General features: G+C 34.4%; 1 protein-coding gene across 2 annotated transcripts in view; it reads left to right on the top strand.

Annotated features, from left to right (window-relative positions):
• The window catches only part of MEGF6 (multiple EGF like domains 6), a 681,655-nt gene that overhangs the window by 545,476 nt on the left and 112,762 nt on the right, over positions 1 to 23,417 (top strand). For both annotated transcript variants that reach the window (XM_053690339.1, XM_053690340.1), the window contains 7 exons: positions 4,682 to 4,807; positions 8,221 to 8,343; positions 9,317 to 9,439; positions 14,732 to 14,869; positions 18,755 to 18,877; positions 20,345 to 20,467; positions 22,594 to 22,755. In XM_053690339.1, the coding sequence (XP_053546314.1) occupies positions 4,682 to 4,807; positions 8,221 to 8,343; positions 9,317 to 9,439; positions 14,732 to 14,869; positions 18,755 to 18,877; positions 20,345 to 20,467; positions 22,594 to 22,755 (918 nt within the window). The remainder of the gene's footprint in view (positions 1 to 4,681; positions 4,808 to 8,220; positions 8,344 to 9,316; positions 9,440 to 14,731; positions 14,870 to 18,754; positions 18,878 to 20,344; positions 20,468 to 22,593; positions 22,756 to 23,417) is intronic.

The raw sequence follows: 23,417 nt of genomic DNA on the forward strand, positions 1-23,417 counted from the left end.
AACTCACACAGACTACACAGTGCAGTGTGCACTAACGTGACCACTGTGAAACAGCATATGCCTTTCTCCCTTCAATATATCTTCATTAGGTATTAAAATATTTAAACGGATTAGTCACTAAATACTTGTACATTTACTGTTTGTCTATCTGTCATACATGCAAAGAATAAGTATTTATTGCTGAATCTATACAACTATGTGACTTAAAACACAACTAAAAATATGTTGTATGCATTTAATACATTCAGAAACAATACAAGTATATACTTTATTATGATTGTATCATGTGACTTTATCCCCTAGGATACAATTCCTAATCCTATCATAACTACTGTTGTATTTTTTAAGTACTTTTAAAGGCCAGTTTGTATATTCATTACATATTTATCCAAGCAGATATTTTGCTTAAATAACTGTCAATCATCAAAGAAGATGTTTAAGGTTAAACAACTACCTACTGACAAACTATCATACAGTGAAGGATATTTTTTTTCTGATATAAACACTTTAATCATCTGACTTGCAAAATAATGTCTTAATATATATATATATATGTGTGTGTGTGTGTGTGTGTGTGTGTGTGTGTGTGTGTGTGTGTGTGTGTGTGTGTGTGTGTGTGTGTGTGTGACCAGAGTGAATGCAAGCCCTAGTGAACATCTACTTAAAAAGACATATTTTTTTTAATTTTTTACACACTGCCCCAAAAATATTATGTCTAAAAAAAGGCCTTAAACCTGGGGTGGGGTGAGGGGTGGGGGGGGCAGCAGAATTTTGAGTGCCTAGGGCAGCACAAAACCTAAATACGCCCCTGATTAAAACTCATTCTCCTCAAATTATAAAAAAGAAAAAGATGAAGGTTTTGGCTACAGCAGCATATTGTATAATATAAAAACAACTAACCATGTTAGAATAAATATATGAAACTATATTTCCTCAGTTCAAGAACAAACCAAACACAAAGGCAAATCTCCCAACATTTGTGGCTAGAGACTCAGGAGGTTGAGGGGGCCATTTTGTGGGTTGGCCATGTTGGAGGGAGAGGGGTCACTGGTGAATAGGTAGTGGATGGAATCATTTGTGTGTCTAGGTTGTCTGTTGGTGAGTAATTTCTGCAAATAGAGACTTACTTCCCCTAATCTGCCTTTTATTAAATGCTCCCTAAAGACATTTTTGTTGAGGGAATCCTACCACCCAACTCAGTAACAAATTAACCCCACTTACATAATAATTGCTTTCATCTATATCATTCTCACCCTTGCAGTCCTCCCTTCCTGTTTCTCACCCTCCTACCCTTCTAGATTGTTCCCACAGGAATAGGGCCCTGAATTCCTCATGTATTTGTTTGTCAAATTTTGTCTTGTCTCTTACAAGTATTGTATCATTGTTTTACGTAAATTAATTGTACCCATGGACAGCGCTGAGGAATATGTTGGCAACACTTTCCAATTTACTTCTATTATCAAATTTGGCACAATCTTGTTTTATACACACTTTGTGGAGAACAAGATCCTACTGAGTATGTGCACAAGCTCACAGGGTATACGTATACTAGTCTGTGATTGGCTGATGTCTGTCACATGATACAGGGGTCTGTAAAAAAAAAGAGAAAAAATTAATTTGTTAGAAAAAAAATCTACTGTTTATTTCAAATTCAGACTAGGTGGTAAATTTATTATATGTCGGGCAGACATGATTCGCTGTAGTGAATCATGTCTGCCCGACATCGCTAAATGACGACAGTATACGCTGTCAGCATTTAACATTGCACAAGCATTTCTTGTGAAATGCTTGTGCATTGCCGCCCCCTGCACATTTGCGGCCAATTGGCCACTAACAGGGGGTGTCATTCATCCCAATTGGATCAGATCGGGATGATATAAGTTTTAAGACCATTGCTTCTTAACTTAAGTTTCAGACGGACCTGAAACTTCGTGGGTAGGAAGCAGCATCCGCAGCATAATTAATCTACCCCTAGGTATTAAACCATTGTCTTTTTTATTAGTAAACACCTCCATAAAAAGAAATTGTGCAAACTATCAGAAAGCATCCTTACTTACTTATCCACATGAGCAAATGCTTTATATGTTTTGAGATAGAATTAATTCTTAACACAAATCGTTTTCAGCATTTATATTAAATCAGATTTTTGGAATATATGTGTGTAGTTGATTTTATGGCCTCTATTTACCAAAGTCTGGCGGACCTGATCCGACAGTGCGGATCAGGTCCGCCAGACCTTGCTGAATACGGAGAGCAATACGCTCTCCATATTCAGCATTGCACCAGCAGCTCACTCTCACACAATTTTTTTTTTACAATTTTTTTGTTATATAGGGAACTGCATAGATTGTAGTAATCTTTTGGCTTTAAATTACCGAAAGTGTTTAAAGTTTTTACCATTGAGATCTTAAAAATGGTTGACCAGTGTTTAACAATCCAATAATTATAGTCATTCTATGATTTCGCTTTATATCTATGGTGCAACTTGTGTGTGCTGCAATATATCCTACTGTATTGATTTTAATATATAATTATCTACTTTAATAAAATGTCAAAAGAGCTCTGAGTTCACTGTCTATATCCTTAGTCTAGTATTTTCTATTTTCATGTATTCATTTTTTTAAACATAATAATAAATTATATTTCCCAAGTTGAAGAACAAATATTCTAGTGCTAGATAGGGTCACACATTTAACAAACACAAATTAGACCCATTTTCAAGATACTTCATTGCATTGAGTTTTTTAGAGGACTTGTGGTCATTTATAAGTAAACAATTTATAAACCATTAATATATTTTAGGGATTGGTTGTTCTCAGACTTGCATAGTTCCTTAGATAATCAAAAATGCTTTTATGTGTGAAATTTATGATGATCATAATAGCTTTCCTTGTCTGTTATTATTATTTTTGTCAGAGATTTATAATATTATTAACTAAGCAATGTAGAATATTTTTCAGTGTATTTTACATTTTTATGTTGTGGTTAAACTTTGTTGACATGGAAGAATTTTTTTATTGAAATGTATTTAGATACTCTGGCGCCCTAAAGGATACATTACAATTAATACCCACCACTATTTTCTAAGGGCCAGATAACAAATGGAGCGGTATTTAACGCTCCTGATCTAATTCTGCTAGAAGTAAGATTTTTGCACATGCCGGGTAGCGATTGTATTACAATTTGAAAGTAAAATGTTTTTGCTTGCTCGCTAACCCGATGCGCGCAAAAAGTCGAAGTTCAAATTTTGCATGCACATTAATTTATTCCCCCAACTTGCGTGCAAACACAATCTCATATTCCCAATTGCGCTAAACCAACATGAAAATATAAATATTTTATATTCCTATGCTCGTCTTGACATAGCAGAATATGTTCTATTTATTAATAAATATATATTCTACATATGTTTGATGGCATTTTGGTACAATATATACCTATATACATGGATGATTATATATAGGTATAGATATATACAGAAATATAGGAATATTTATAAATAAATACTTAGAACATATTCTGCTATGTGCAGAACTTTGGAATGTGAAATATTTACAGTAAATACACAGTATAACACATTTTACATGTTTTCATCTACTTGCATTTCTAGGGAACCCATCTGGCTCTACAATCAGTGTTAGTTTTACTACAGAGAGTCTAGGGAAGCCTTGACTTCACATTATGGCTCTTTGGTCCCTCTGCAAAACATGGGAAATTGTTGTTTTGTTTCCTTTCATTTATAAGCTATTGAACAGGTTTATGGATATGTAACAACTACCAATTTGAAATGAAATGCCAAATTTTACTTATATTGGTTAATCCAGTCCAGAATTATGCACATTGCTTCATATAAACCATGCAAGTATAATAAAAATTAACACATTGAGGACCAGATTACAAGTGGCGTGCTTTTTAGCACTTCTGCTCGACTGTTAACACCGCCAGAAGTAAAGATAAACGCATAACAAGTTGAAAGTAAAACTTTTGCGTGCAAGAAAACCCTGATGTGCATTAACTAAAGGACTTCAGATATCGCAATCACACTTATTCTCCCCATAGACTTCAATAGAGGGCACTGTTAAAAAATAAAATAAATAACACTTATCGCTTGCGCGCTAACCCAACACCATATTAAACCCATGCGCTATAACCGACAGTAATTATAAATAGTTCACATTCCAATGTTCTTCACATAGGGGTAAATGTTCTTTTATTTTTTAATAGATATTTATATATATATATATATATATATATATATATATATATAGTTATACCTGTATATATTCATATAGATATATATATATTTTACATTAACAGCATTATATATATATATATATATATATATATATATATATAAAATATATTTAAAAATTAAAAATAATATTTTTCTATGTGAATAACATTGAAATGTAAAATATGCGTGATGCTCTTCAGGTTTAGCGCTGTAGGTCTAAAGTGATGGCGGGTTGGCGCACATAAAGAATTAGTTATCTCATAAGCGTTATGTAAATATTAAATATAAAATAGTGAGAAAATGTTAATAATAATTATTGATAATTACTATAGATGTTCTTAAAAATCATTTGAATATATATGTTTATTTTTGGTGTGCTTTTCTTGTCTATGAGATAATTATTCTCTTTACATAAATGTTCACTCAATATTTACATGTATTTTTTAGCTGTCTATTCTTGTTCCATCAACAACGGAGGCTGTGAACATGACTGTGTGCAAATAACTGTGGCCCATTATCAGTGTCGCTGTCGACATAATTACCAGTTAAATGAAGATGGCAAGCACTGTGACTGTGAGTAGTTTTCTTTTTTTCTTGTTAATGAGCTAACAGAAAAAGGGGCGGAAAGTAAAACTATGCATTGCTTTGTACAAAAATCCCAAGCTTTATTATTTATTATATGTTGTAGTTCATATTTTATCTGCTTTACAAAAAAACAACAACAAAAAATAGTTAAACCTGTTTGACTTGTTAAAGGGAAATTAAATTACTGAACACAAATACAGCAACATGGTTACTACTTACTATACTAGTGTTAGGGGTGGGTGAATGTGCTAAAAGTGTAATTCGTTTAGTAGAACAAATAGTCCAGTGGACATTCGTTTTGGACGATCGAATGATGATAAGAATGAAAATCCATTAAAATTTGGCAATCGAATGTTACTTTAGTTTTTGAATGTTAATGAAATCGAATATCCACATTGGAAATTTCGAATGTAACATTCGATTTAACAAATACTATTCAGAAGTTCAATTGTTCATGTGGTAAGGAATTTAGTAAATTGACACATAATAGATACAATTTATTGCATAATTTGAATATTACATTTAAAGAGTTCTGTAATTACTGGGTTGCAACGCCATGTTTACTGGGTCGTGACTTGTGTGTGTTGTAGGGGACTGAGTGTGGTGTGCGTGTTGTATGAGAGTGTGTGGTGTGTGTGTGTGTTATATGACAGTGTGTGTTGTATGAGAGTGTGTGGTGTGTGTGTGTTATATGACAGTGTGTGTTGTATGAGAGTGTGTGGTGTGTGTGTTATATGACAGTGTGTGTGGTATGTGTGTTGTATGAGAGTGTGTGTGGTGTGTGTTGTATGAAAGTGTGTGTTGTGTGTGTGTTGTATGAGTGTGTATGTGTGTGTGTTGTATGAGAGTGTATGGTGTGTGTGTTGTATGAGAGTGTATTGTGTGTGTGTTGTATGAGAGTGTATGGTGTGTGTGTGAGTTGTATGAGTGTGTGTGTTGTATGAAAGTGTGTGTTGTATGTGTGTTGTATGAGTGTGTGTGTGTTGTTTGAGAGTGTATGTGTGTGTGTTGTATGAGAGTGTATGGTGTGTGTGTTGTATGAGAGTGTATTGTGTGTGTGTTGTATGAGAGTGTATTGTGTGTGTGTTGTATGAGAGTGTATGTGTGTGTGTTGTATGAGAGTGTATGGTGTGTGTGTTGTATGAGAGTGTATTGTGTGTGTGTATGAGAGAGTATGTGTGTTGTATGAGAGTGTATGTGTGTGTGTTGTATGAGAGTGTATTGTGTGTGTGTGTGTGTGTTGTAGGAAAGTGTGTGTTGTATGAGAGTGTATGGTGTGTGTGTGTTGTAGGAAAGTGTTTGTTGTATGAGTATGTGTGTGTGTTGTATTAGTGTGTGAGTTGTATGAGAGTGTGTGTTGTATGAGAGTATGTGTGTGTGTTGTATGAGAGTGTATGTGTGTGTGTTGTATGAGAGTGTATGGTGAGTGTGTGTGTTGTATGAAAGTGTGTGTTGTATGTGTGTTGTATGAGTGTGTGTGTTGTATGAGAGTATATGTGTGTGTGTGTTGTATGAGATTGTATGTGTGTGTTGTATGAGAGTGTATGGTATGTGTGTGTGTGTTGTATGAGTGTGTGTGTGTGTGCTGTATGAGTGTGTTGTATGAGAGTGTATGTGTGTGTGTTGTATGAGTGTGTATGGTGTGTGTGTGTTGTAGGAAAGTGTGTGTTATATGAGTGTTCAGGTTGTATGAGTGTGTGTGTGTGTTGTATGAGAGTCTATGTGTGTGTGTTGTATGAGAGTGTATGGTGTGTGTGTGTTGTAGGAAAGTGTGTGTTATATGAGTGTGTGTGTGGTGTGTGTGTTGTATGAGTGTTATTAACTTTTACAACACATTCAAGTTTGACTACAATCAGGAATAAAGTATGTACACACTTTAATCACCTTGCCTAAAATTGCAGCTATCTTGTTGTATATTATGTCAGACATTTTCAGACTTGGGGGCCGATTCATCAAGCTCCGAATTGTGCTTGATGCAGCGGTTTCTGTTTGAGCCTTCAGGTTCGCCGGAATCAGGAGTTAAAAAGCAGCGGTCCTAATACCGCTGCTCCCAAACTTGTCCACCGCCTCTGAGGCGGCGGACAGCAATCCACCTGATCACATACGATCGTGTTGATTGACACCCCCTGCTAGCGGTCGATTGGGCGTGAATCTGCAGGGGGCGGCATTGCACCAGCAGTTCACCAGATCATTGGTAGCCTAATAGGTGGCACTCCCAGGCTTCATGGGAGTGCCAATGACGTCACTACATATGCACATGGTGGAATCACAAAGGGGGCAGAACCAGGAAGCTTAGTGTAGCTGCAAAGGCGATGGATGGGGAGGGGTTCTTCAAACCCCTCCTTCTTAGCTCTCTTACAATCTTCAAGACCCCTCATTTGAGAGTGAATCGCTTGCTCTTGGAGCAGTACCACACAGCAGATGTTTCAAAAATAAAGTAAAATAAATACATGGGGGTTTTCTTGGTAATGGGTCATTATGTGTGCAATCAAAAAACATCTGGTATTTGTAGGGACCCCTAATAAAGTTAATTTTCTAGTAGACAAGTCCCTCTCTAAAATAAAAGGATTTTTTTGTTTGTATAGTCACGTGATCACTGTGGTAACGTGCTTTTATTTCTGCACTGGAGAATGGGGCCTCTCTAATCTATATTATAACCCCCAAAAGGCCATATGTGCCCCTATTTCACGTGTTGCTACCCCTGATGACAATTTGGTGGTCACAGTAACAACAGTGGTCAGTTGGCCATTTTCAATATTATTTACTAAAATCTAAGCAAAATTATACTTTTTGTTTTACAGTTTTTGCCACAGCTATCTCACAAGCCATGAATTATTAAATATAAAAATGGTATATTGTAAAACTGATGGGCTTGCTGAAATATAATAATATACAGAGTTATTTGTATGGGTCACTCACTGAAATTTGGCTCAGCACTGGGGTTAAAAAAGGCTTATCAACCAAAGGGTTAAGAGTTCCATTAGAAACACACCACCTCTCATTCTTTCAGTATCTCTCTGGTTGAAGATGTTGTCCTTTTCATGATCCAGGTCCACTTTATCAATTTGATTGTTATACTATTTACTGTAACTGGATTTGTAAAATATTGAGCAGATATTGCCTTCATCTGTACAAAATATTTTGACTTTATTTGATTACACATTTTCTTATATGTCCTAACCATAACTTTACATGAGATAAAGACCAATGACCATTACATTTGTGCTATGTTGGGATGTCAAGGACAGTGAGTTTTTTGCTTACACAAGATCTTTGTCTTCAACATCACGGCTGCAAGATTGTGGTCATGATATTCTAGCTGCTCTATAATGGCCAAATACCCTTGTTCTTTGATGTGAATATCTACAAATATCCTTCTAACTGGTTATTTTTATCAACAGTGAGCAACCCATGTTCTTCTCGAAATGGAGGTTGTATGCATCAGTGTAACAATGATGGTGGACTGGCTAAATGTTCTTGTCATTCTGGATATAAACTTGCAAGTGATGGCAAAACATGTGAAGGTACTGTCGATTTCCTTATTTCATAAGGCGTTGCAATTATGAATCATAATATAAAGTCTTTATGGCTTAGATATGGCATGGAAGGCACTGAGACATTGTTTCCACTCTCCATTCATCAAGTTCTATATAAAGACTAATTTCGGGGTTTATCTCTGTTTAGGAATAGTAGGTTATTAATTTTCTTAGTCACTTTCATAATACTAGCTGTGGCTAAACACGTAGTGCTTTGGAGCGTTTGCATTTTAGGCTTGCTCATATTGTATGACTACTGCTTATAGTTATGATTTGCTATATTGGGCTAAAAGATATAGCCCTAGATTTAAACTGGAGCACAAAAATATTAGCGCTATTGTAAGTTACCATTGCCTGAGCGCAATCAATAGTGCTTGTGTTTTTGTCTGTTTTTGTCAGCATATTACAATTCAAAAGTTATTTTTTATAGCTTGAGCGATAGTCTAATGCTCGCTAACATCGGCATGTCAGATAGCAGCAGTGAGCTAAATCCCTCAGATAATAGAATTTTATTGGGGTGCACAGTAAAATTCATGTTGAGTATCACTTGAGCGTTAATGTAATGTGTCTCTGCGATTATGATTGCCCTTTACTTGTAATCTAGCCCATAGTTTCTTAACCTGGTAATGAAACAGTCACGTTGTTTAATATTATGGGAACAGGATTCTAGTAACTGTACAAAGTCATTTTTTTTTTATTTTTTTTTAGATTTATTCTAGTTGTGTGCTCTGCCAACTAATTTTAAAGTATTTTAGTAGACAGATTAATGAGACCTAGTAATAGAGGCAGAACTTTATTGCATAGCAGAGTATTAATATATTCTTTCTAATATATAGAAGGATGTTGCAAATTAAACTTATTTTAATGTAAAACCCTTTTCTTGGCAGATTTACTACTTTGCTTAAGAGCCAACTTATTTTTCGTGTTTAATAACCACTATTGTGTTCCTCACTTTTTAAAGACATTAATGAATGCGTGACTGGTTTGGCCATGTGTGCACACAGCTGTCTCAATACTCGAGGTTCCTTTCACTGTAGCTGTAGTCCTGGATATGAATTGGGAGCTGACGGCAAACAGTGTTATAGTAAGTATTCCACAGGGTGACTTCAAGCAGAACAAACTCCTGTAGCATCTGTATGTGATCTGAATTTCTTTCAGTCAAGTTTTGGTGTTTTATTGCTATGAGCACAAAGTAGTCAGCACATATTGTTCTGAGTCAGACATATAGGTACAGTATATGCTATATTTATACAACTCATGACAATCTTATTAGTCCCTTTTCTATTTTGTGAATATCTAGATCTATCTATATCTGTCTATTTATATTTTGTTTTATATGTATATTTTAAATGATCATGCTAATGAGCAGTTATCCATTTTGTTAAAGGGATATAAAATCCAAAAAAATTATTTTGTGATTCAGACAGCTGTGTCGAGCAAGGCTCTCTGAGTCATTTTTCCAACATATATAAATATAAACACATAAATACACATATATACTCACCTATATAAATATAAACACATAAATACAGATATATACTCACCTATATAAATATAAACACATACATATACATATATACTCACCTATACAAATATAGACACATAAATACACATATATACTCACCTATACAAATATAAACACATAAATACACATATATACTCACCTATATAATATAAACACATAAATACACATATATACTCACCTATATAAATATAAACACATAAATACACATATATACTCACCTATATAAATATAAACACATAAATACACATATATACTCACCTATATAAATATAAACACATAAATACACATATATACTCACCTATACAAATATAAACACATAAATACACATATATACTCACCTATACAAATATAAACACATAAATACACATATATACTCACCTATATAATATAAACACATAAATACACATATATACTCACCTATATAAATATAAACACATAAATACACATATATACTCACCTATATAAATATAAACACATAAATACACATATATACTCACCTATATAAATATAAACACATAAATACACAAATATACTCACCTATATAAATATAAACACATAAATACACATATATACTCACCTATATAAATATAAACACATAAATACACATACAGTATATACTCACCTATACAAATATAAACACATAAATACACATATATACTCACCTATACAAATATAAACACATAAATACACATATATACTCACCTATACAAATATAAACACATAAATACACATATATACTCACCTATACAAATATAAACACATAAATACACATATATACTCACCTATACAAATATAAACACATAAATACACATATATACTCACCTATACAAATATAAACACATAAATACACATATATACTCACCTATATAAATATAAACACATAAATACACAAATATACTCACCTATATAAATATAAACACATAAATACACATATATACTCACCTATATAAATATAAACACATAAATACACATACAGTATATACTCACCTATACAAATATAAACACATAAATACACATATATACTCACCTATACAAATATAAACACATAAATACACATATATACTCACCTATACAAATATAAACACATAAATACACATATATACTCACCTATACAAATATAAACACATAAATACACATATATACTCACCTATACAAATATAAACACATAAATACACATATATACTCACCTATATAAACATAAATATACATATATACTCACCTATACAAATATAAACACATAAATATACATATATACTCACCTATATAAATATAAACACATAAATACACATACAGTATATACTCACCTATATTTACACAGCTCCAGCAAAAAAGATTATAGGCTCAGAAGATGGTTGGCATTTTTTAGCAATAATAAAATAAATACAGAGTAAATATAACTTTTATATGCACTAGGAAACAAAAAATGAGTTTTGTTATCATATTTGCTCCATTCCCATGTTATTCTTTGTTAAAGAGATACCGAGGTAGGTGTGTGGACCACTACAACGCAGAAAATGTTGCTGTCATCTAGTGCTTTTGCAAATGGATAACATTCTTGCAGAGTTGCTGCCATATAGTGCTCCGGACTCGTGCATGCTTCTCAGCTTACCTCTCTGCTTTTCAACAAAAGATACCAAGAGTACAAAGACACGTTGATTATAGAAATAAATTAGAAAGTGGTTGAAATTGCATGTTCTATCTGAAAATTGAGTTTCAAGTCCCTTTAAATATACCAGAAATCCCTTTATATAAATACGTGATACAGCTGTGCCACTTTTTAACAATTGTTTTAAAGGGACATGAAACCCAAAACATTTATTTCATGATTCAGATAGAGGATACAATTTCAAACAACTTTCCAATTTACTTCTATTATTTAATTTGCTTCTTTCTCTTGTTATCCTTTGCTGAAATGTTAATCTAGGAAAGTTCATGTGCAGCAGAGAACCTAGGATCTAGCTGTTGATTGGTTGCTCCATATATAAACTGACTGTCATTGGCTCACCCATGTGTTCAGTTAGAAACCAGTAGTGCACTGCTGCTCCTTCAACAAATGATACCAAGAGAATAAAAGAGATTAGATAATAGAAGTAAATTAGAAAGTTGTTTAAAATTGTATTCTCTATCTGAATCATGAAAGAAATTGTTTGGGTTTCATGTCCCTTTAAGCTTATTTTCTGTTAAAGGTGAATTAATCTCATTTTATTTTTGTTTCATCTGAGAGTATATGAAAATGTATTAATGGGACAATGAAGTAAAAAATAAACCTTTATGGTTCATATAGAGCATGCAGTTTAAACAGCTATTTATTTCTAATGTGCCTTGTTCTCTTGGTATCCTTTGTTGAAAACCTTAACTAGGTAGTCTCAGGAGCTGCAATGCACTATTGCCTCTGGTGCACCTGACATGTGCAGATAGCTCCCAGTAGCGCATTGCTGGTCCTTTGCTAAAATTAAAAGTTTCCAATTACATTTTTATTTGTTTATTTTGCTCTGTTTTTATTAGTGAAGGCTCATCCCTGTATACGAATATTGCAATTAAACCTTTGAGATCAGTTGTGTACAAACATGCATTTCCTGTTTAAAGGGACATGAAACCCAATTTTATTCCAATGTTCTTCTTTTATATAATGTGCTTCATTCTCTTGGTATCCTTTGTTGAAAAGCATATCTAGATAGGCTCAACAGCTGGGAGCTAGCTGCTGATTGGTGTCTGCCCATATATGTCTATTAGGATTGGCTTACCAATGTCTTCAGCTCGCTCTCAGTAGGGCATTGCTGCTCCTTCAAGAAAGGATACCAAGAGAATAAAGTAAAATTGTATGCTTTATCCAAATCATGAAAAAAATTGGGTTTTATGTCCCTTTAAATGTTAATCTAGACTGTTATTTTTTAGGGAAAAATAGTTACATGATTTAATTGCTGCTGTTTTACTTATGATAGAAGCTGTTTGAGTATAATGTCTTTATCAATGTCAGGGAAATTCATGACATGTCTCATTTTTTTGAGCTTTGCCAATCTCAATAAATGCGATGTGCAAATCTCATTTCTTTGTATTACAATTTGTAATATGAGGATTTATAGCAGAAGCTTATTTCTGACAATTTAATCTGAGTAATAGCAGAGACATTCTGCCTGTTTTTTATCTGCCCTTAGGTTTTTTTTGTGTGTGTGTTATTTAACATTTAGTTAAGAATTGGCATCACTCCAACAGCTACAGTAGCCAGAAATTGTGTATTTGCTTTAGTTTAAAAATTGTTTATGTTTGTCATAAAAAAAGACCACCACAGATGGTAGAATTTGATATGTGTCAGACGAGGTAAAAGGGTAGTAAAACTAAGCAAAAACACACGTCTCCAAATACTCCAAATATGTGCAGTAAATAAATTCTCATCTGTGCAATTCTGTCTTAGCCCTTCACTCTGAATAGAAATGATTTAAAGCAATATATGTATTAAAACTGTATCTTCTATCTGAACCATGAATGATTTTGTATTTTATATCCTTTATAACATTAGAATATCAGTATTCAAATGTAATATTCACATGAACATCTGTTCTACAGAAAAAAATCAAAAGTCAGAACAAATGTCAAAGGGAACATTCATTTTAATATATCAAAATTCTGACATTTGATTATCCCTAATTTTTTTTCTGTGAATTCAATATAAGTAAATACAAATAAAGGCAGTCCTTTTGAGGGCCACATATATATTAGACATGTGCATTCATTTTCAGACAATTTAAAAAAAAAATCCAAATTTGTTGCATTCACCTGAAAATGATAAACAGCCCTTAAAGGGACAGTCAACACCATAATTGTTGTTTTAAAAGATAGATAATCCCTTTATTACCCATTCCCCAGTTTTGCATAACCAACACAGTTATATGAATACACTTTTTAGCTCTGTGATTACTTTGTATCTAAGCATCTTCTGACGGCCCCCTGATCACATGACATTTAATTTATTATCTTTTGACTTTCGTTTTAGCCAATTAGTGCAGTGTCTGCCACAATTCACGGGCGTAATCACAATGTTATCTATATGGTTTACCTGAACTAGCTCTCCTCTGTTGTGAAAAGCAAATACAAAAGCATGTGATTAGAGGCAGCCTTCAAGGGCTTACAAATTATCATATAAGCCTTCCTAGGTTTAGCTTTCAACTAAGAATACCAAGAGGACAAAGCAAAATTGGTAATACAAGTAAATTGGAAAGTTGTTTAAAATTGCATGCCCTATTTGAAACATAAAAGTTTTTTTGGACTTGACTGTCCCTTTAAACAAAACAACAAACAAACAAATGCATGCAAGAAAAAAATTGTTGTATATTCTTTGCACGGTTATGATTACTCAAAATTATACTATTCAATAATGATTTAGCAGTGTCCTTGTCAGATGATTGGTTCTAGTGTCAGACAAAAATATAGGCTTTATGTTTGTTCTTGGCCAGTCCTGACCCCATTGAAAAAAACATCAATAAATAAAAAAAATATATCACTATCCAATAAAGATGTCCTTGTCAGTTAACTGATTCCTGTCAGCCAATAAGTATGTAAACATCTCTTGGCCAATCTTGAACCCATTAAAAATAAATACATAAATAGATAAATAATTAAATACATAAACAAAGCAATATTTGTGTGCTGGTGCTGGCTTGTTGCAGTAGCACTATTTAATTTTAGTCTGCTAACCAGCTATTCCGCTGCTGCTCTGAAGAAAATAATTTGTCAGAAATTATTGTTTTTTTACTGTCCGTGTGTATTACTTTTATCTCACTAAATTATACTAGTTAGTTATATCTGCTTTAGAGTTCCTTTTGGTAAATTAAGTTTTTTTTCTTTCCTGTTTAGGAATAGAGATGGAAATTATCAATAGCTGTGAAATTAACAATGGAGGCTGTTCCCACGAATGCCGACACAGCAACTCAGGTTCGCTTTGCACGTGTCCCCACGGATATGATTTGGATGCAGACGGAAAAACATGTACAGGTAAATTAATTAGAAAACAAACGTAAATATTTTGTTATTTGTTTACTTTTATACTGGGTAATTTTTTTTGCATTTTATCTTTATCAAAAGGTGCAACAGTGCAGTACTGGGAGCTAGCTGGTGATTGATGTCTACACACATATGCCTTTTGTCTTTAGCTCACCCGATGTGTTCAGCTAGCTCCCAGTAGCGCATTACTGCTCTGGAGCTAACTTTAACTATGTGTTTAACCTTTACACTATGCATGAAATAGTACAATAATAAAATGCATATGAAATCATTTTCTTTTTGAGCTTTTATATTCCTTTAACTCTCAAAGTTGTTTTTCAACTGCTCCAGAGAGGCTGGAGTGCAGGATCTAACAAGATCCTGAATTCTGACCTTAAAGCATTCTGCACAGTGATTGCTTTATTAGCATACAAAATGATTTCAATCTGTCCCTATTTGGCCACAGAAAAGAGATACTACTTAAAGGGTATGCTCCTATGCTGCACAACTATGAAAAGTTTGTTAACAAAATGCTTTGAAAACTTTTTTTGTTTTGTTTGAACATCTTTTGCAATGCAGTGCTTAATGTGGTGAAGTAAGATGTATACTATGCATTAATAAAAATATGACATTTATGTCCCTTTAAAGGGACAATTGTTTCTCCTTTAATGTGTTTCTGATGACTTGTTATACCAGCTGCAGAGTATAAAATGTACGAGACATTACTTATTTAGGTTTATTTTTGTATATGAAATTGCTGAGTTTGTTCTTTTGAATTAAAATGGGTTGAGCTTGCAGGAAAATCTAATTTTCTTATTTTATCACTTTATGTACACACACAAGCTTCTTTATATTATCTCTGTCTGTATACGAAAGCCCAATACTTAGAGAGAACAATTAAAAATTAACATTTTATTGCTTAGCTCTTCTAACTCCCACCAGGCGTGTAAGTTATTCTGCTGGTTGTGTTTTCACAGTTTTTCTCTAGCCTATACTTAAGTATAGAAACCTTCAGAATAGGTAGGGATACTGCAGGCAAAATTAGCAATTCAAAATGCAGTTATAAAGGTAAAGGATATGTTTGATGAATAAAAAATAAATAGAAAATAAAATGTAATACACTCCAGCAGGTAAAATGGATCATTGGGAACAAATTAAATTGACATGAAACCCAAAAATCTTATTTCATGATTCAGACAGAGCGTCTAATATTAAACAACTTTCCAATTTACTTCTATTATCTAATTTGCTTTGTTCTCTTTGTATCCTTTGTTTAAACGCATACCTAGGTAGGTTTAGGAGCTAGCTGCTATTTGTTGCCTGCACATATATACCTCATTATTGGTTTACTGATGTATCCAGCTAGCTCCCAGTAGTGCAATGCTGCACATTCAATAGAAGGAAATTGGAAAGTTATTTAAAATTGTATTCTCTATCTGAATCATAAAATACAATTTTTGAATTTCCTGTTACTTAAAGGGACAGTCTACTCCAGAATTTTTATTATTTAAAAAGATAGATAATCCCTTTTTTACCCAATCCCCAGTTTTGCATAACCAACACAGTTATATTAATACACTTTATACCTCTGTAATTACCTTGTATCTAAGCCTCTCCAGACTGCCCCCTTATTTCAGTTCTTTTGACAGACTTGCATTTTAGCCTATCAGTGCTGACTCTAGGTAACTCCACGGGTGTAAGTACAATGTTATCGATATAGCACACATGAATTAACACCCTCTAGTGGTGAAAAACTGTCAACATGCATTCAGATAAGAGACGGCCTTAAAGGTCTAAGAAATTAGCATATGAGTCTACCTACGTTTAGCTTTCAACTAAGAATACCAAGAGAACAAAACAAAATTAGTGATAAAAGTAAATTATAAAGTTGTTTAAAATTACATACCCTATCTGAATCATAAAAAGTTTATTTTGGACTAGACTGTCCCTTTAAAAAGGGGGGTAAACTATCACTTTAAGCCCTGAACACACATAATACTTCATTTGCTAAAATAATTTGGCAGTGCACGTAAAATAATGTTGATCTTCAAGTCCAGCTGAAAGTCAGACAAGTTAGGAAATCAATTCAGAAATGTGTCAGGAGAAATTTCACAACAACACCCCCCCCCCCCAATCTTAATAAGCATACTTAGAAGATGCCATATTCTGGCTAGTTTAGTTTTAAGATCATAACAGTCAGCACAAAAATATTTCCTGTAAAAGTAACTCAGACAGTCTCCAGTGTAAATGCAAACTTGGTTGCATGTTTTGAACAGATGCTCAGACAAATATAATTTACAAGCTAACACACAGGCATAGTCCAGAATGATCAAGTATTCACAAAAGATAATAAGAGGCACTCTTGTTAAGCCTATTAATAAGTATTCTTCATATACTCATTGCATTTCTTACTAGCTCACAAACCAATAAATGCAGGAAGTAGCCACAAGGATGGAAATCTGACTTGAGAATAAGATCATATTATTCTTATTTATTTCTAAATTGCATCCAATTTGTTTAGCACTGGGTGCAGATTTATGGTAAAAAAAGGAATAGAGATACATAAAATAGAGTAAACAAACACATTGAAGGTACAAAGAACTCAAAATTAAAGATTAATTATTCAAATCGAACATGCAGTCAAAAAAAAATCTTTGTAATTATATTATCAAATTTATTTCTTTATTTCATTCATTGAAACTTAGCTCCTTTTAATGACAGAATACCCAAGTAAGCTAGGTGTCTTGAGCACTATATGGTGGAGGTGTTTGCAACAAGGTATAACATTGTTGCAAACTCTGCTGCCATATAATATGCAAGACACATGCATGGTCATGAGAATACCTAGATATGTTTTTATACAAAGGAACTAACTTTCAACAAATGATATCAAGAGGAAATTAAATTTGATATTAAAAGTAAATTGGAAAGTTTTTTTTTATTTTTTTATTTCAAGAGGATTTGCTCCTATAAGCTTATAATCTACAGGACACACATTTAATGCTAAGGGGCCAATTTATCAAGCTCCATAATCTGTCTGCCTGCTCTGAGGCCGCGGACAGAAATCAACCCGATCGAATACGATTGACACCCCCTGCTAGCAGCCGATTGGCCGCAAATCTGCAGGGGGCAGCATTGCACCAGCAGTTCACAAGAACTGCTGGTGCAATGATAAATGCAGAGAGCGTATGCTGTCGACATTTATCGATGTGCAGCGGACATGATCCTCTATATCGTATCATGTCCGCTCGCACTATGTTAAATATATCCCTAAGACTTATTCACAATATTTATTTTGATTATGTAATATTTATATAAGTATATATTTGGAATAGATAGAGAGACAGACGATATTTCGATAGATAAAATATTAATAGATAGATAGACAAATAGATGATAGATAGGCAATAGATGATAGATAGATAGATAGATAGATAGATAGATAGATAGATAGATAGATAGATGATTGATAGATAGATAAATGATAGATAGATAGATAGATAGATCAATAGATAGATGATAGATAGATAGATAGATAGATAGAACAGACAGACATACAGACAGATGATAGATAGATAGATGATAGATAGATAGATAGATAGATAGATCAATAGATAGATGATAGATAGATAGATAGATAGATGATAGATAGATAGATAGATAGATAGATAGATAGATAGATGATAGATAGATAGATAGATAGATAGACATACAGACAAATGGATGATTGATAGATAGACAGACATACAGACAGATGATGATAGATAGATAGATAGATAGATAGATAGATAGATAGATAGATAGATAGATACCAAAATGTGTAGTAAAACTTTTTTATTGGACTAGCTATACATCATCATTTGCTGAATTGATGCATTTTCTCTTTTTTCCTTTCAGATGCAGATGAATGCAAAAACGGTGCATCATGTTGTCAGCAAGACTGTTACAATTACCCAGGTGGCTATGAGTGTACATGTTTCACCGGCTACCGGCTCAATACAGATGGCTGTGGGTGTGATGGTAAGTGAACATTTATTAAAAGTTATGTGGACTTAAAGGGACACTAAACCCAAAAAAATTTCTTTCGTGATTCAGATAGAGTATGACATTTTAAGCAACTTTCTAATTTACTCCTATTATCAATTTTTCTTCGTTCTCTTGCTATCTTTATTTTAAAAGCAGGAATGTAAATCTTAGCAGCCAGCCCATTTTAGGTTCAGCACCATGGAAAGCGCTTGCTTATTTGATGCTTTCATTTACCCTTCAATAAGCAAGCATAACCCAGGTTCTCAACCAAAAATGGGCCGGCTCCTATGCATCATATTCCTGCTTTTTAAATAAAGATAGCAGGAGAGTGAAGAAAATTTGCTAATTGGAGTAAATTAGAAAGTTGTCTGCTCTATCTGAATCATGAAATGATTTTTTGGGGCTTAGTGTCCCTTAAAGTTTTAAATCTTCTCTTTAAGTGACACCCTTTTTTGTGAACTTACTGAAACCTTGTTTAATGAAACCATGTTTCAATAGTCAATCTCCACCTAAGCCTTATTTTGAGGAGCCAGTCCTGACTTACTACTGGAGCAGTTAGGAATAGCCACAGTCATTTTGTTAGCAATAAAACCAATGTGTTACAGATTCTTATCTGGTAGTCTCTGCTGTAGCCACTTAGTGACAGGTATGTGGCAGTATAGGCTTGCAAAATCTGCAGTGTCCACTTTCAAACTTAAATTACAGGAAAATGAGGCAAAATAAATAATTAAAGTATATTGTAAAGTTGTTTACTATGTATATTTAAATGTTTTATATCCCAATCTATATGTCTACTGTTTACTGTCCCTAAAGGTGAAAGGTACAGTAAAGGCAAGATTAAACTTTCATGATTCAGACAGAGCATGCAATTTTAAACAGCTTTTCAATTTACTTCTGTTATCAAATTTGCTTTGTTCTCTTGGTATCTTTTATTGAAGAGTAAACCTAGGTAGGCTCATAAGTGCTCAGGGAGGTGCACGTTTCTTTAGTACTCTATGGCAGCAGTGTTTTGCAACATTATTTGTAGCTTTGTTATATAATGTTGCAAAACACTGCTGCCATAGAGTACTAAAGACACGTGCACACTCCTGAGCTCTTATGAGCCTACCTAGTTTTACTCTTCAATAAAATATACCAAGAGAACAAAGCAAATTTGATAATAGAAGTAAATTGGAAAGCTGTTTAAAATTGCATGCTCTATCTGAATCATGATGGTTTAATCTTGCCTTTACTGTCCCTTTAAACCAATGGTTACAAATTCAGTATGAAAAAAATTACAGTTAAAAGTTAATGAAAATTATTTTGAAGTCAGACTAATTTTTCTACATAATTGTGTTAGAGCTGTATGCAGTCTCTTTTAGCTCGCTTGTGCCATTATTTATGAAACTGACAGTACATTAGATATATATTTTAGTGTTTGATATGTACGATAAACAATTACAAACTGCTGTTTTCCCACAGATGTGGACGAATGTTCTTCAAACAATGGTGGATGTGATCACATCTGTGAGAATGTTGTTGGCTCTTTCCAATGTAGCTGTCATCCTGGATACACCCTGAGAGAAGACAGTAAAAGCTGTATTGGTAATTTACAAGAATACTTTTAGTGACTTTTTGTCAGTTTCCAGCTATTGTATTGTTTTTTTTCCAAGTATTTATGGACCTGGATTCTAAAGAGAAATAAACTTACAATTCAAACCATAAATAAATTAATTATGTTACAGATATTATTATTATCGGTTATATGTAGAGCGCCAACAGATTCCGCAGCGCTATGTATATATTTATATGTAAAGGATTATCTATCTCACAAAATACACTTTCTTCTCTACTTTCCAATATTTGAACAGACGTCTTGCGTAGTGATTGGCTGGCTTATTGATTGTGTTTGTTCATTTACCTATTCCTTTAAAAAAAAAAAAAAAAATGTTGGTAAAATGTCCTGTTTGATGATGGGCTGAGGACAGAAGATGAGGACATGGACTAGTGAGCTGACCAATAAGACACCTTCATTTTACATTTCTATTAATTTCATGGGGCTCTAGGCAGGCAGGTTGGGTGTCTGGTGGCTAAACAAGGATCATTAAATATAGTAGAATTGCATATTCAATAAATGAATAATAAAAATACAATCCAATAGCAATTTTCTTTTTATCATGTGACATCCATCAGCCGATCACAAAACACATGCACATATATGCACTGTGAATACTTGCATATGCTCAGAAGGAGCTGGTGCCTCAGAAACTGCATATAAAAAAAATGTGCACATTTTGATAATGATCCACTGAAATCTGGATATCACCCCCAACACTTCACAGAGACAGCAATCGTCAAGGTTACCAATGATTTACAGAAAAATTAAAAGGCCACTTCTCTCTGCTCATCCTCCTTGATCTGTCTGCAGCCTTTAATACTGTTGATCACTCTCTTTTGCTCCAAACCCTCAATTTTTTCAGAATTTGTGACACAGTCCTCTTATGTTTTTTTGTTCTTACCTGTCTAACCCTACCTTTAGTGTAGCCTTCTCTAGTGCATCCTCTGCCCCTTTACCACAAGGCTCTATCCTTGGTCCCCTTCTCTTCTCAATCATGACATCATCGTTAGGTTACTAAATAAAGTCCCATGTCTTTCAATATCATTTGTATGCTGATGACACTAAAATCTACTTCTTTGCACGAGACCTATCCCCTTCCTTGCTAACTCGTCTCACCAACTGTCTAATATCTCATCCTAGATGTCCTCTCACAACTTTAAGCTAAATTTCTCCAAAATTGAACTCCATATTCCCCCCTCCCTTCTACCAAAAGTTCCACCCTCCACTTTTCTATAACTGTTAATAATTCCATTATCACCCCAACCCTGCATGCCCAATGTCTTGGGGTCACTCTTGAATCAGATCTCCAGAATTCAATATTTCCTTACACTAGACACAACTAACTCTCTCATCCTTTCCCGCTTTGACTACTGCAACTCCAACCTCTCTGGTCTCCCTTTCTGCCATCTAGCTACTTTACATAATAAATGTCTCTGCCAGGCTCATGTTTCTTACTCGTTGTTCTTCATCTGCTGCACTTCTCTGCCAATGCCTTCACTGGCTTCCTCTAGCCTCCAGAATAAAATACAAAATAAAGGTCATCAATAGCACTGCCCCCCCCCCCCCCCATGTCTCAGACCTTGTCTCCAGATTCTCTCCCTCCTGTCCCCTTCGTTCTGCTCACAACCTTCTCCTCTCCTCCTCTCTTGTTACCTTCTCACATTCCTGCCTATAAGACTTCTCCAGACTGGCCCCTAATTTGTGGAACTCTCTGCCTCGCTCCACAAAACTCTCCCCTAGTTCTGAAAGTTTCAAGCACTCCTCAAAGACTGTTCATGAATGCTTACAACATACACTAACCTTTTCTAACCTCAGTGCCTCTCCTCCTTTGCTGTCCCCTTGAACATGTCAGCCTATGAGCCCAACTGTTTGTAGATCACCTTCATGAGAGTTGACTACAACAGGGCAACTCCTGGCAGGGACCTCTACCCTCTTTTTCCCTATAAATATTACCTGCATAGCATGCCTATGTTTATAGCGCTGCTGAATCTGTTGGCGCTCTAGATATAACTGATACTAATAATAATAATAGTGGGCTGTACATTTGAGAAACCTTGCGTTTATAATATTGGATACAATTTATGATTTCCATTGTTATGTTTTGCTTTTCTAGCCTCACAGAGTCAGCAAGAAGCATTAGTTGGCCAACGTCCATTGGTGCGACCTCTTCCACAAGTGACTCTACTGCGAGATGAGTTTGCTCAGATTTTTGATGAGGACTATGAATATGAAGAGGCTGAAGCCAGAGGAGAGCATACTCTTTCTGAATCATTTGGTAACTAATTATAATCACAGATATTGCTGAGAAATAACTGAAGGGACAGAAAGATCAAAATGTGTATGAATTCATTTTAATTCTAAATAGAATCTTGTTTTTTATATAATTCCGTCAACAAAAATGCTTCTAGTAAAAGTTACGGTTTCAGCGGCATACGCACAATATGCTAAGTGTGACAAGAGGGTCAGGATTCAAACACTATGGGGTCTATTTATCAAGCTCGGTATTTCCCGTGTTTCTGGCAAGCCTTCAGGCTCGCCGGAAACACAAGTTATGAGGCAGTGGTCTAAAGACCACTGCTCCATAACCTGTCTGCCTGCTCTGAAGCGGCGGACAGAAATCAACCAGATCAAATACAATCGGGTTGATTGACACCCACTGCTAGCGGCAGATTGGCAGAGAATCTGCAGGGGGCGGTATTGCTCCAGCAGTTCACAAGACCTGCTGGTGCAGTGATAAATGCCAAGAGCTTATGCTATCTGCATTTATTGATGTGCAGCGGACATGATCCGCAAAATCGGATCATGTCCGCTCGTACAATAATAATTCGGCCCCTCTGCCTGCTCAGTAAGCTGGTGGTGGTTTGCAATTGTGTCAGTGAAGACTCAGAAGGTGTGGTGTTTCAATGCTGGTGCACAGAGCCTCAATGAATATGTGTG

This window comes from Bombina bombina, chromosome 8 (assembly GCF_027579735.1).
Source record: "Bombina bombina isolate aBomBom1 chromosome 8, aBomBom1.pri, whole genome shotgun sequence".
Classification (NCBI taxonomy): Eukaryota; Metazoa; Chordata; class Amphibia; order Anura; family Bombinatoridae; genus Bombina; species Bombina bombina.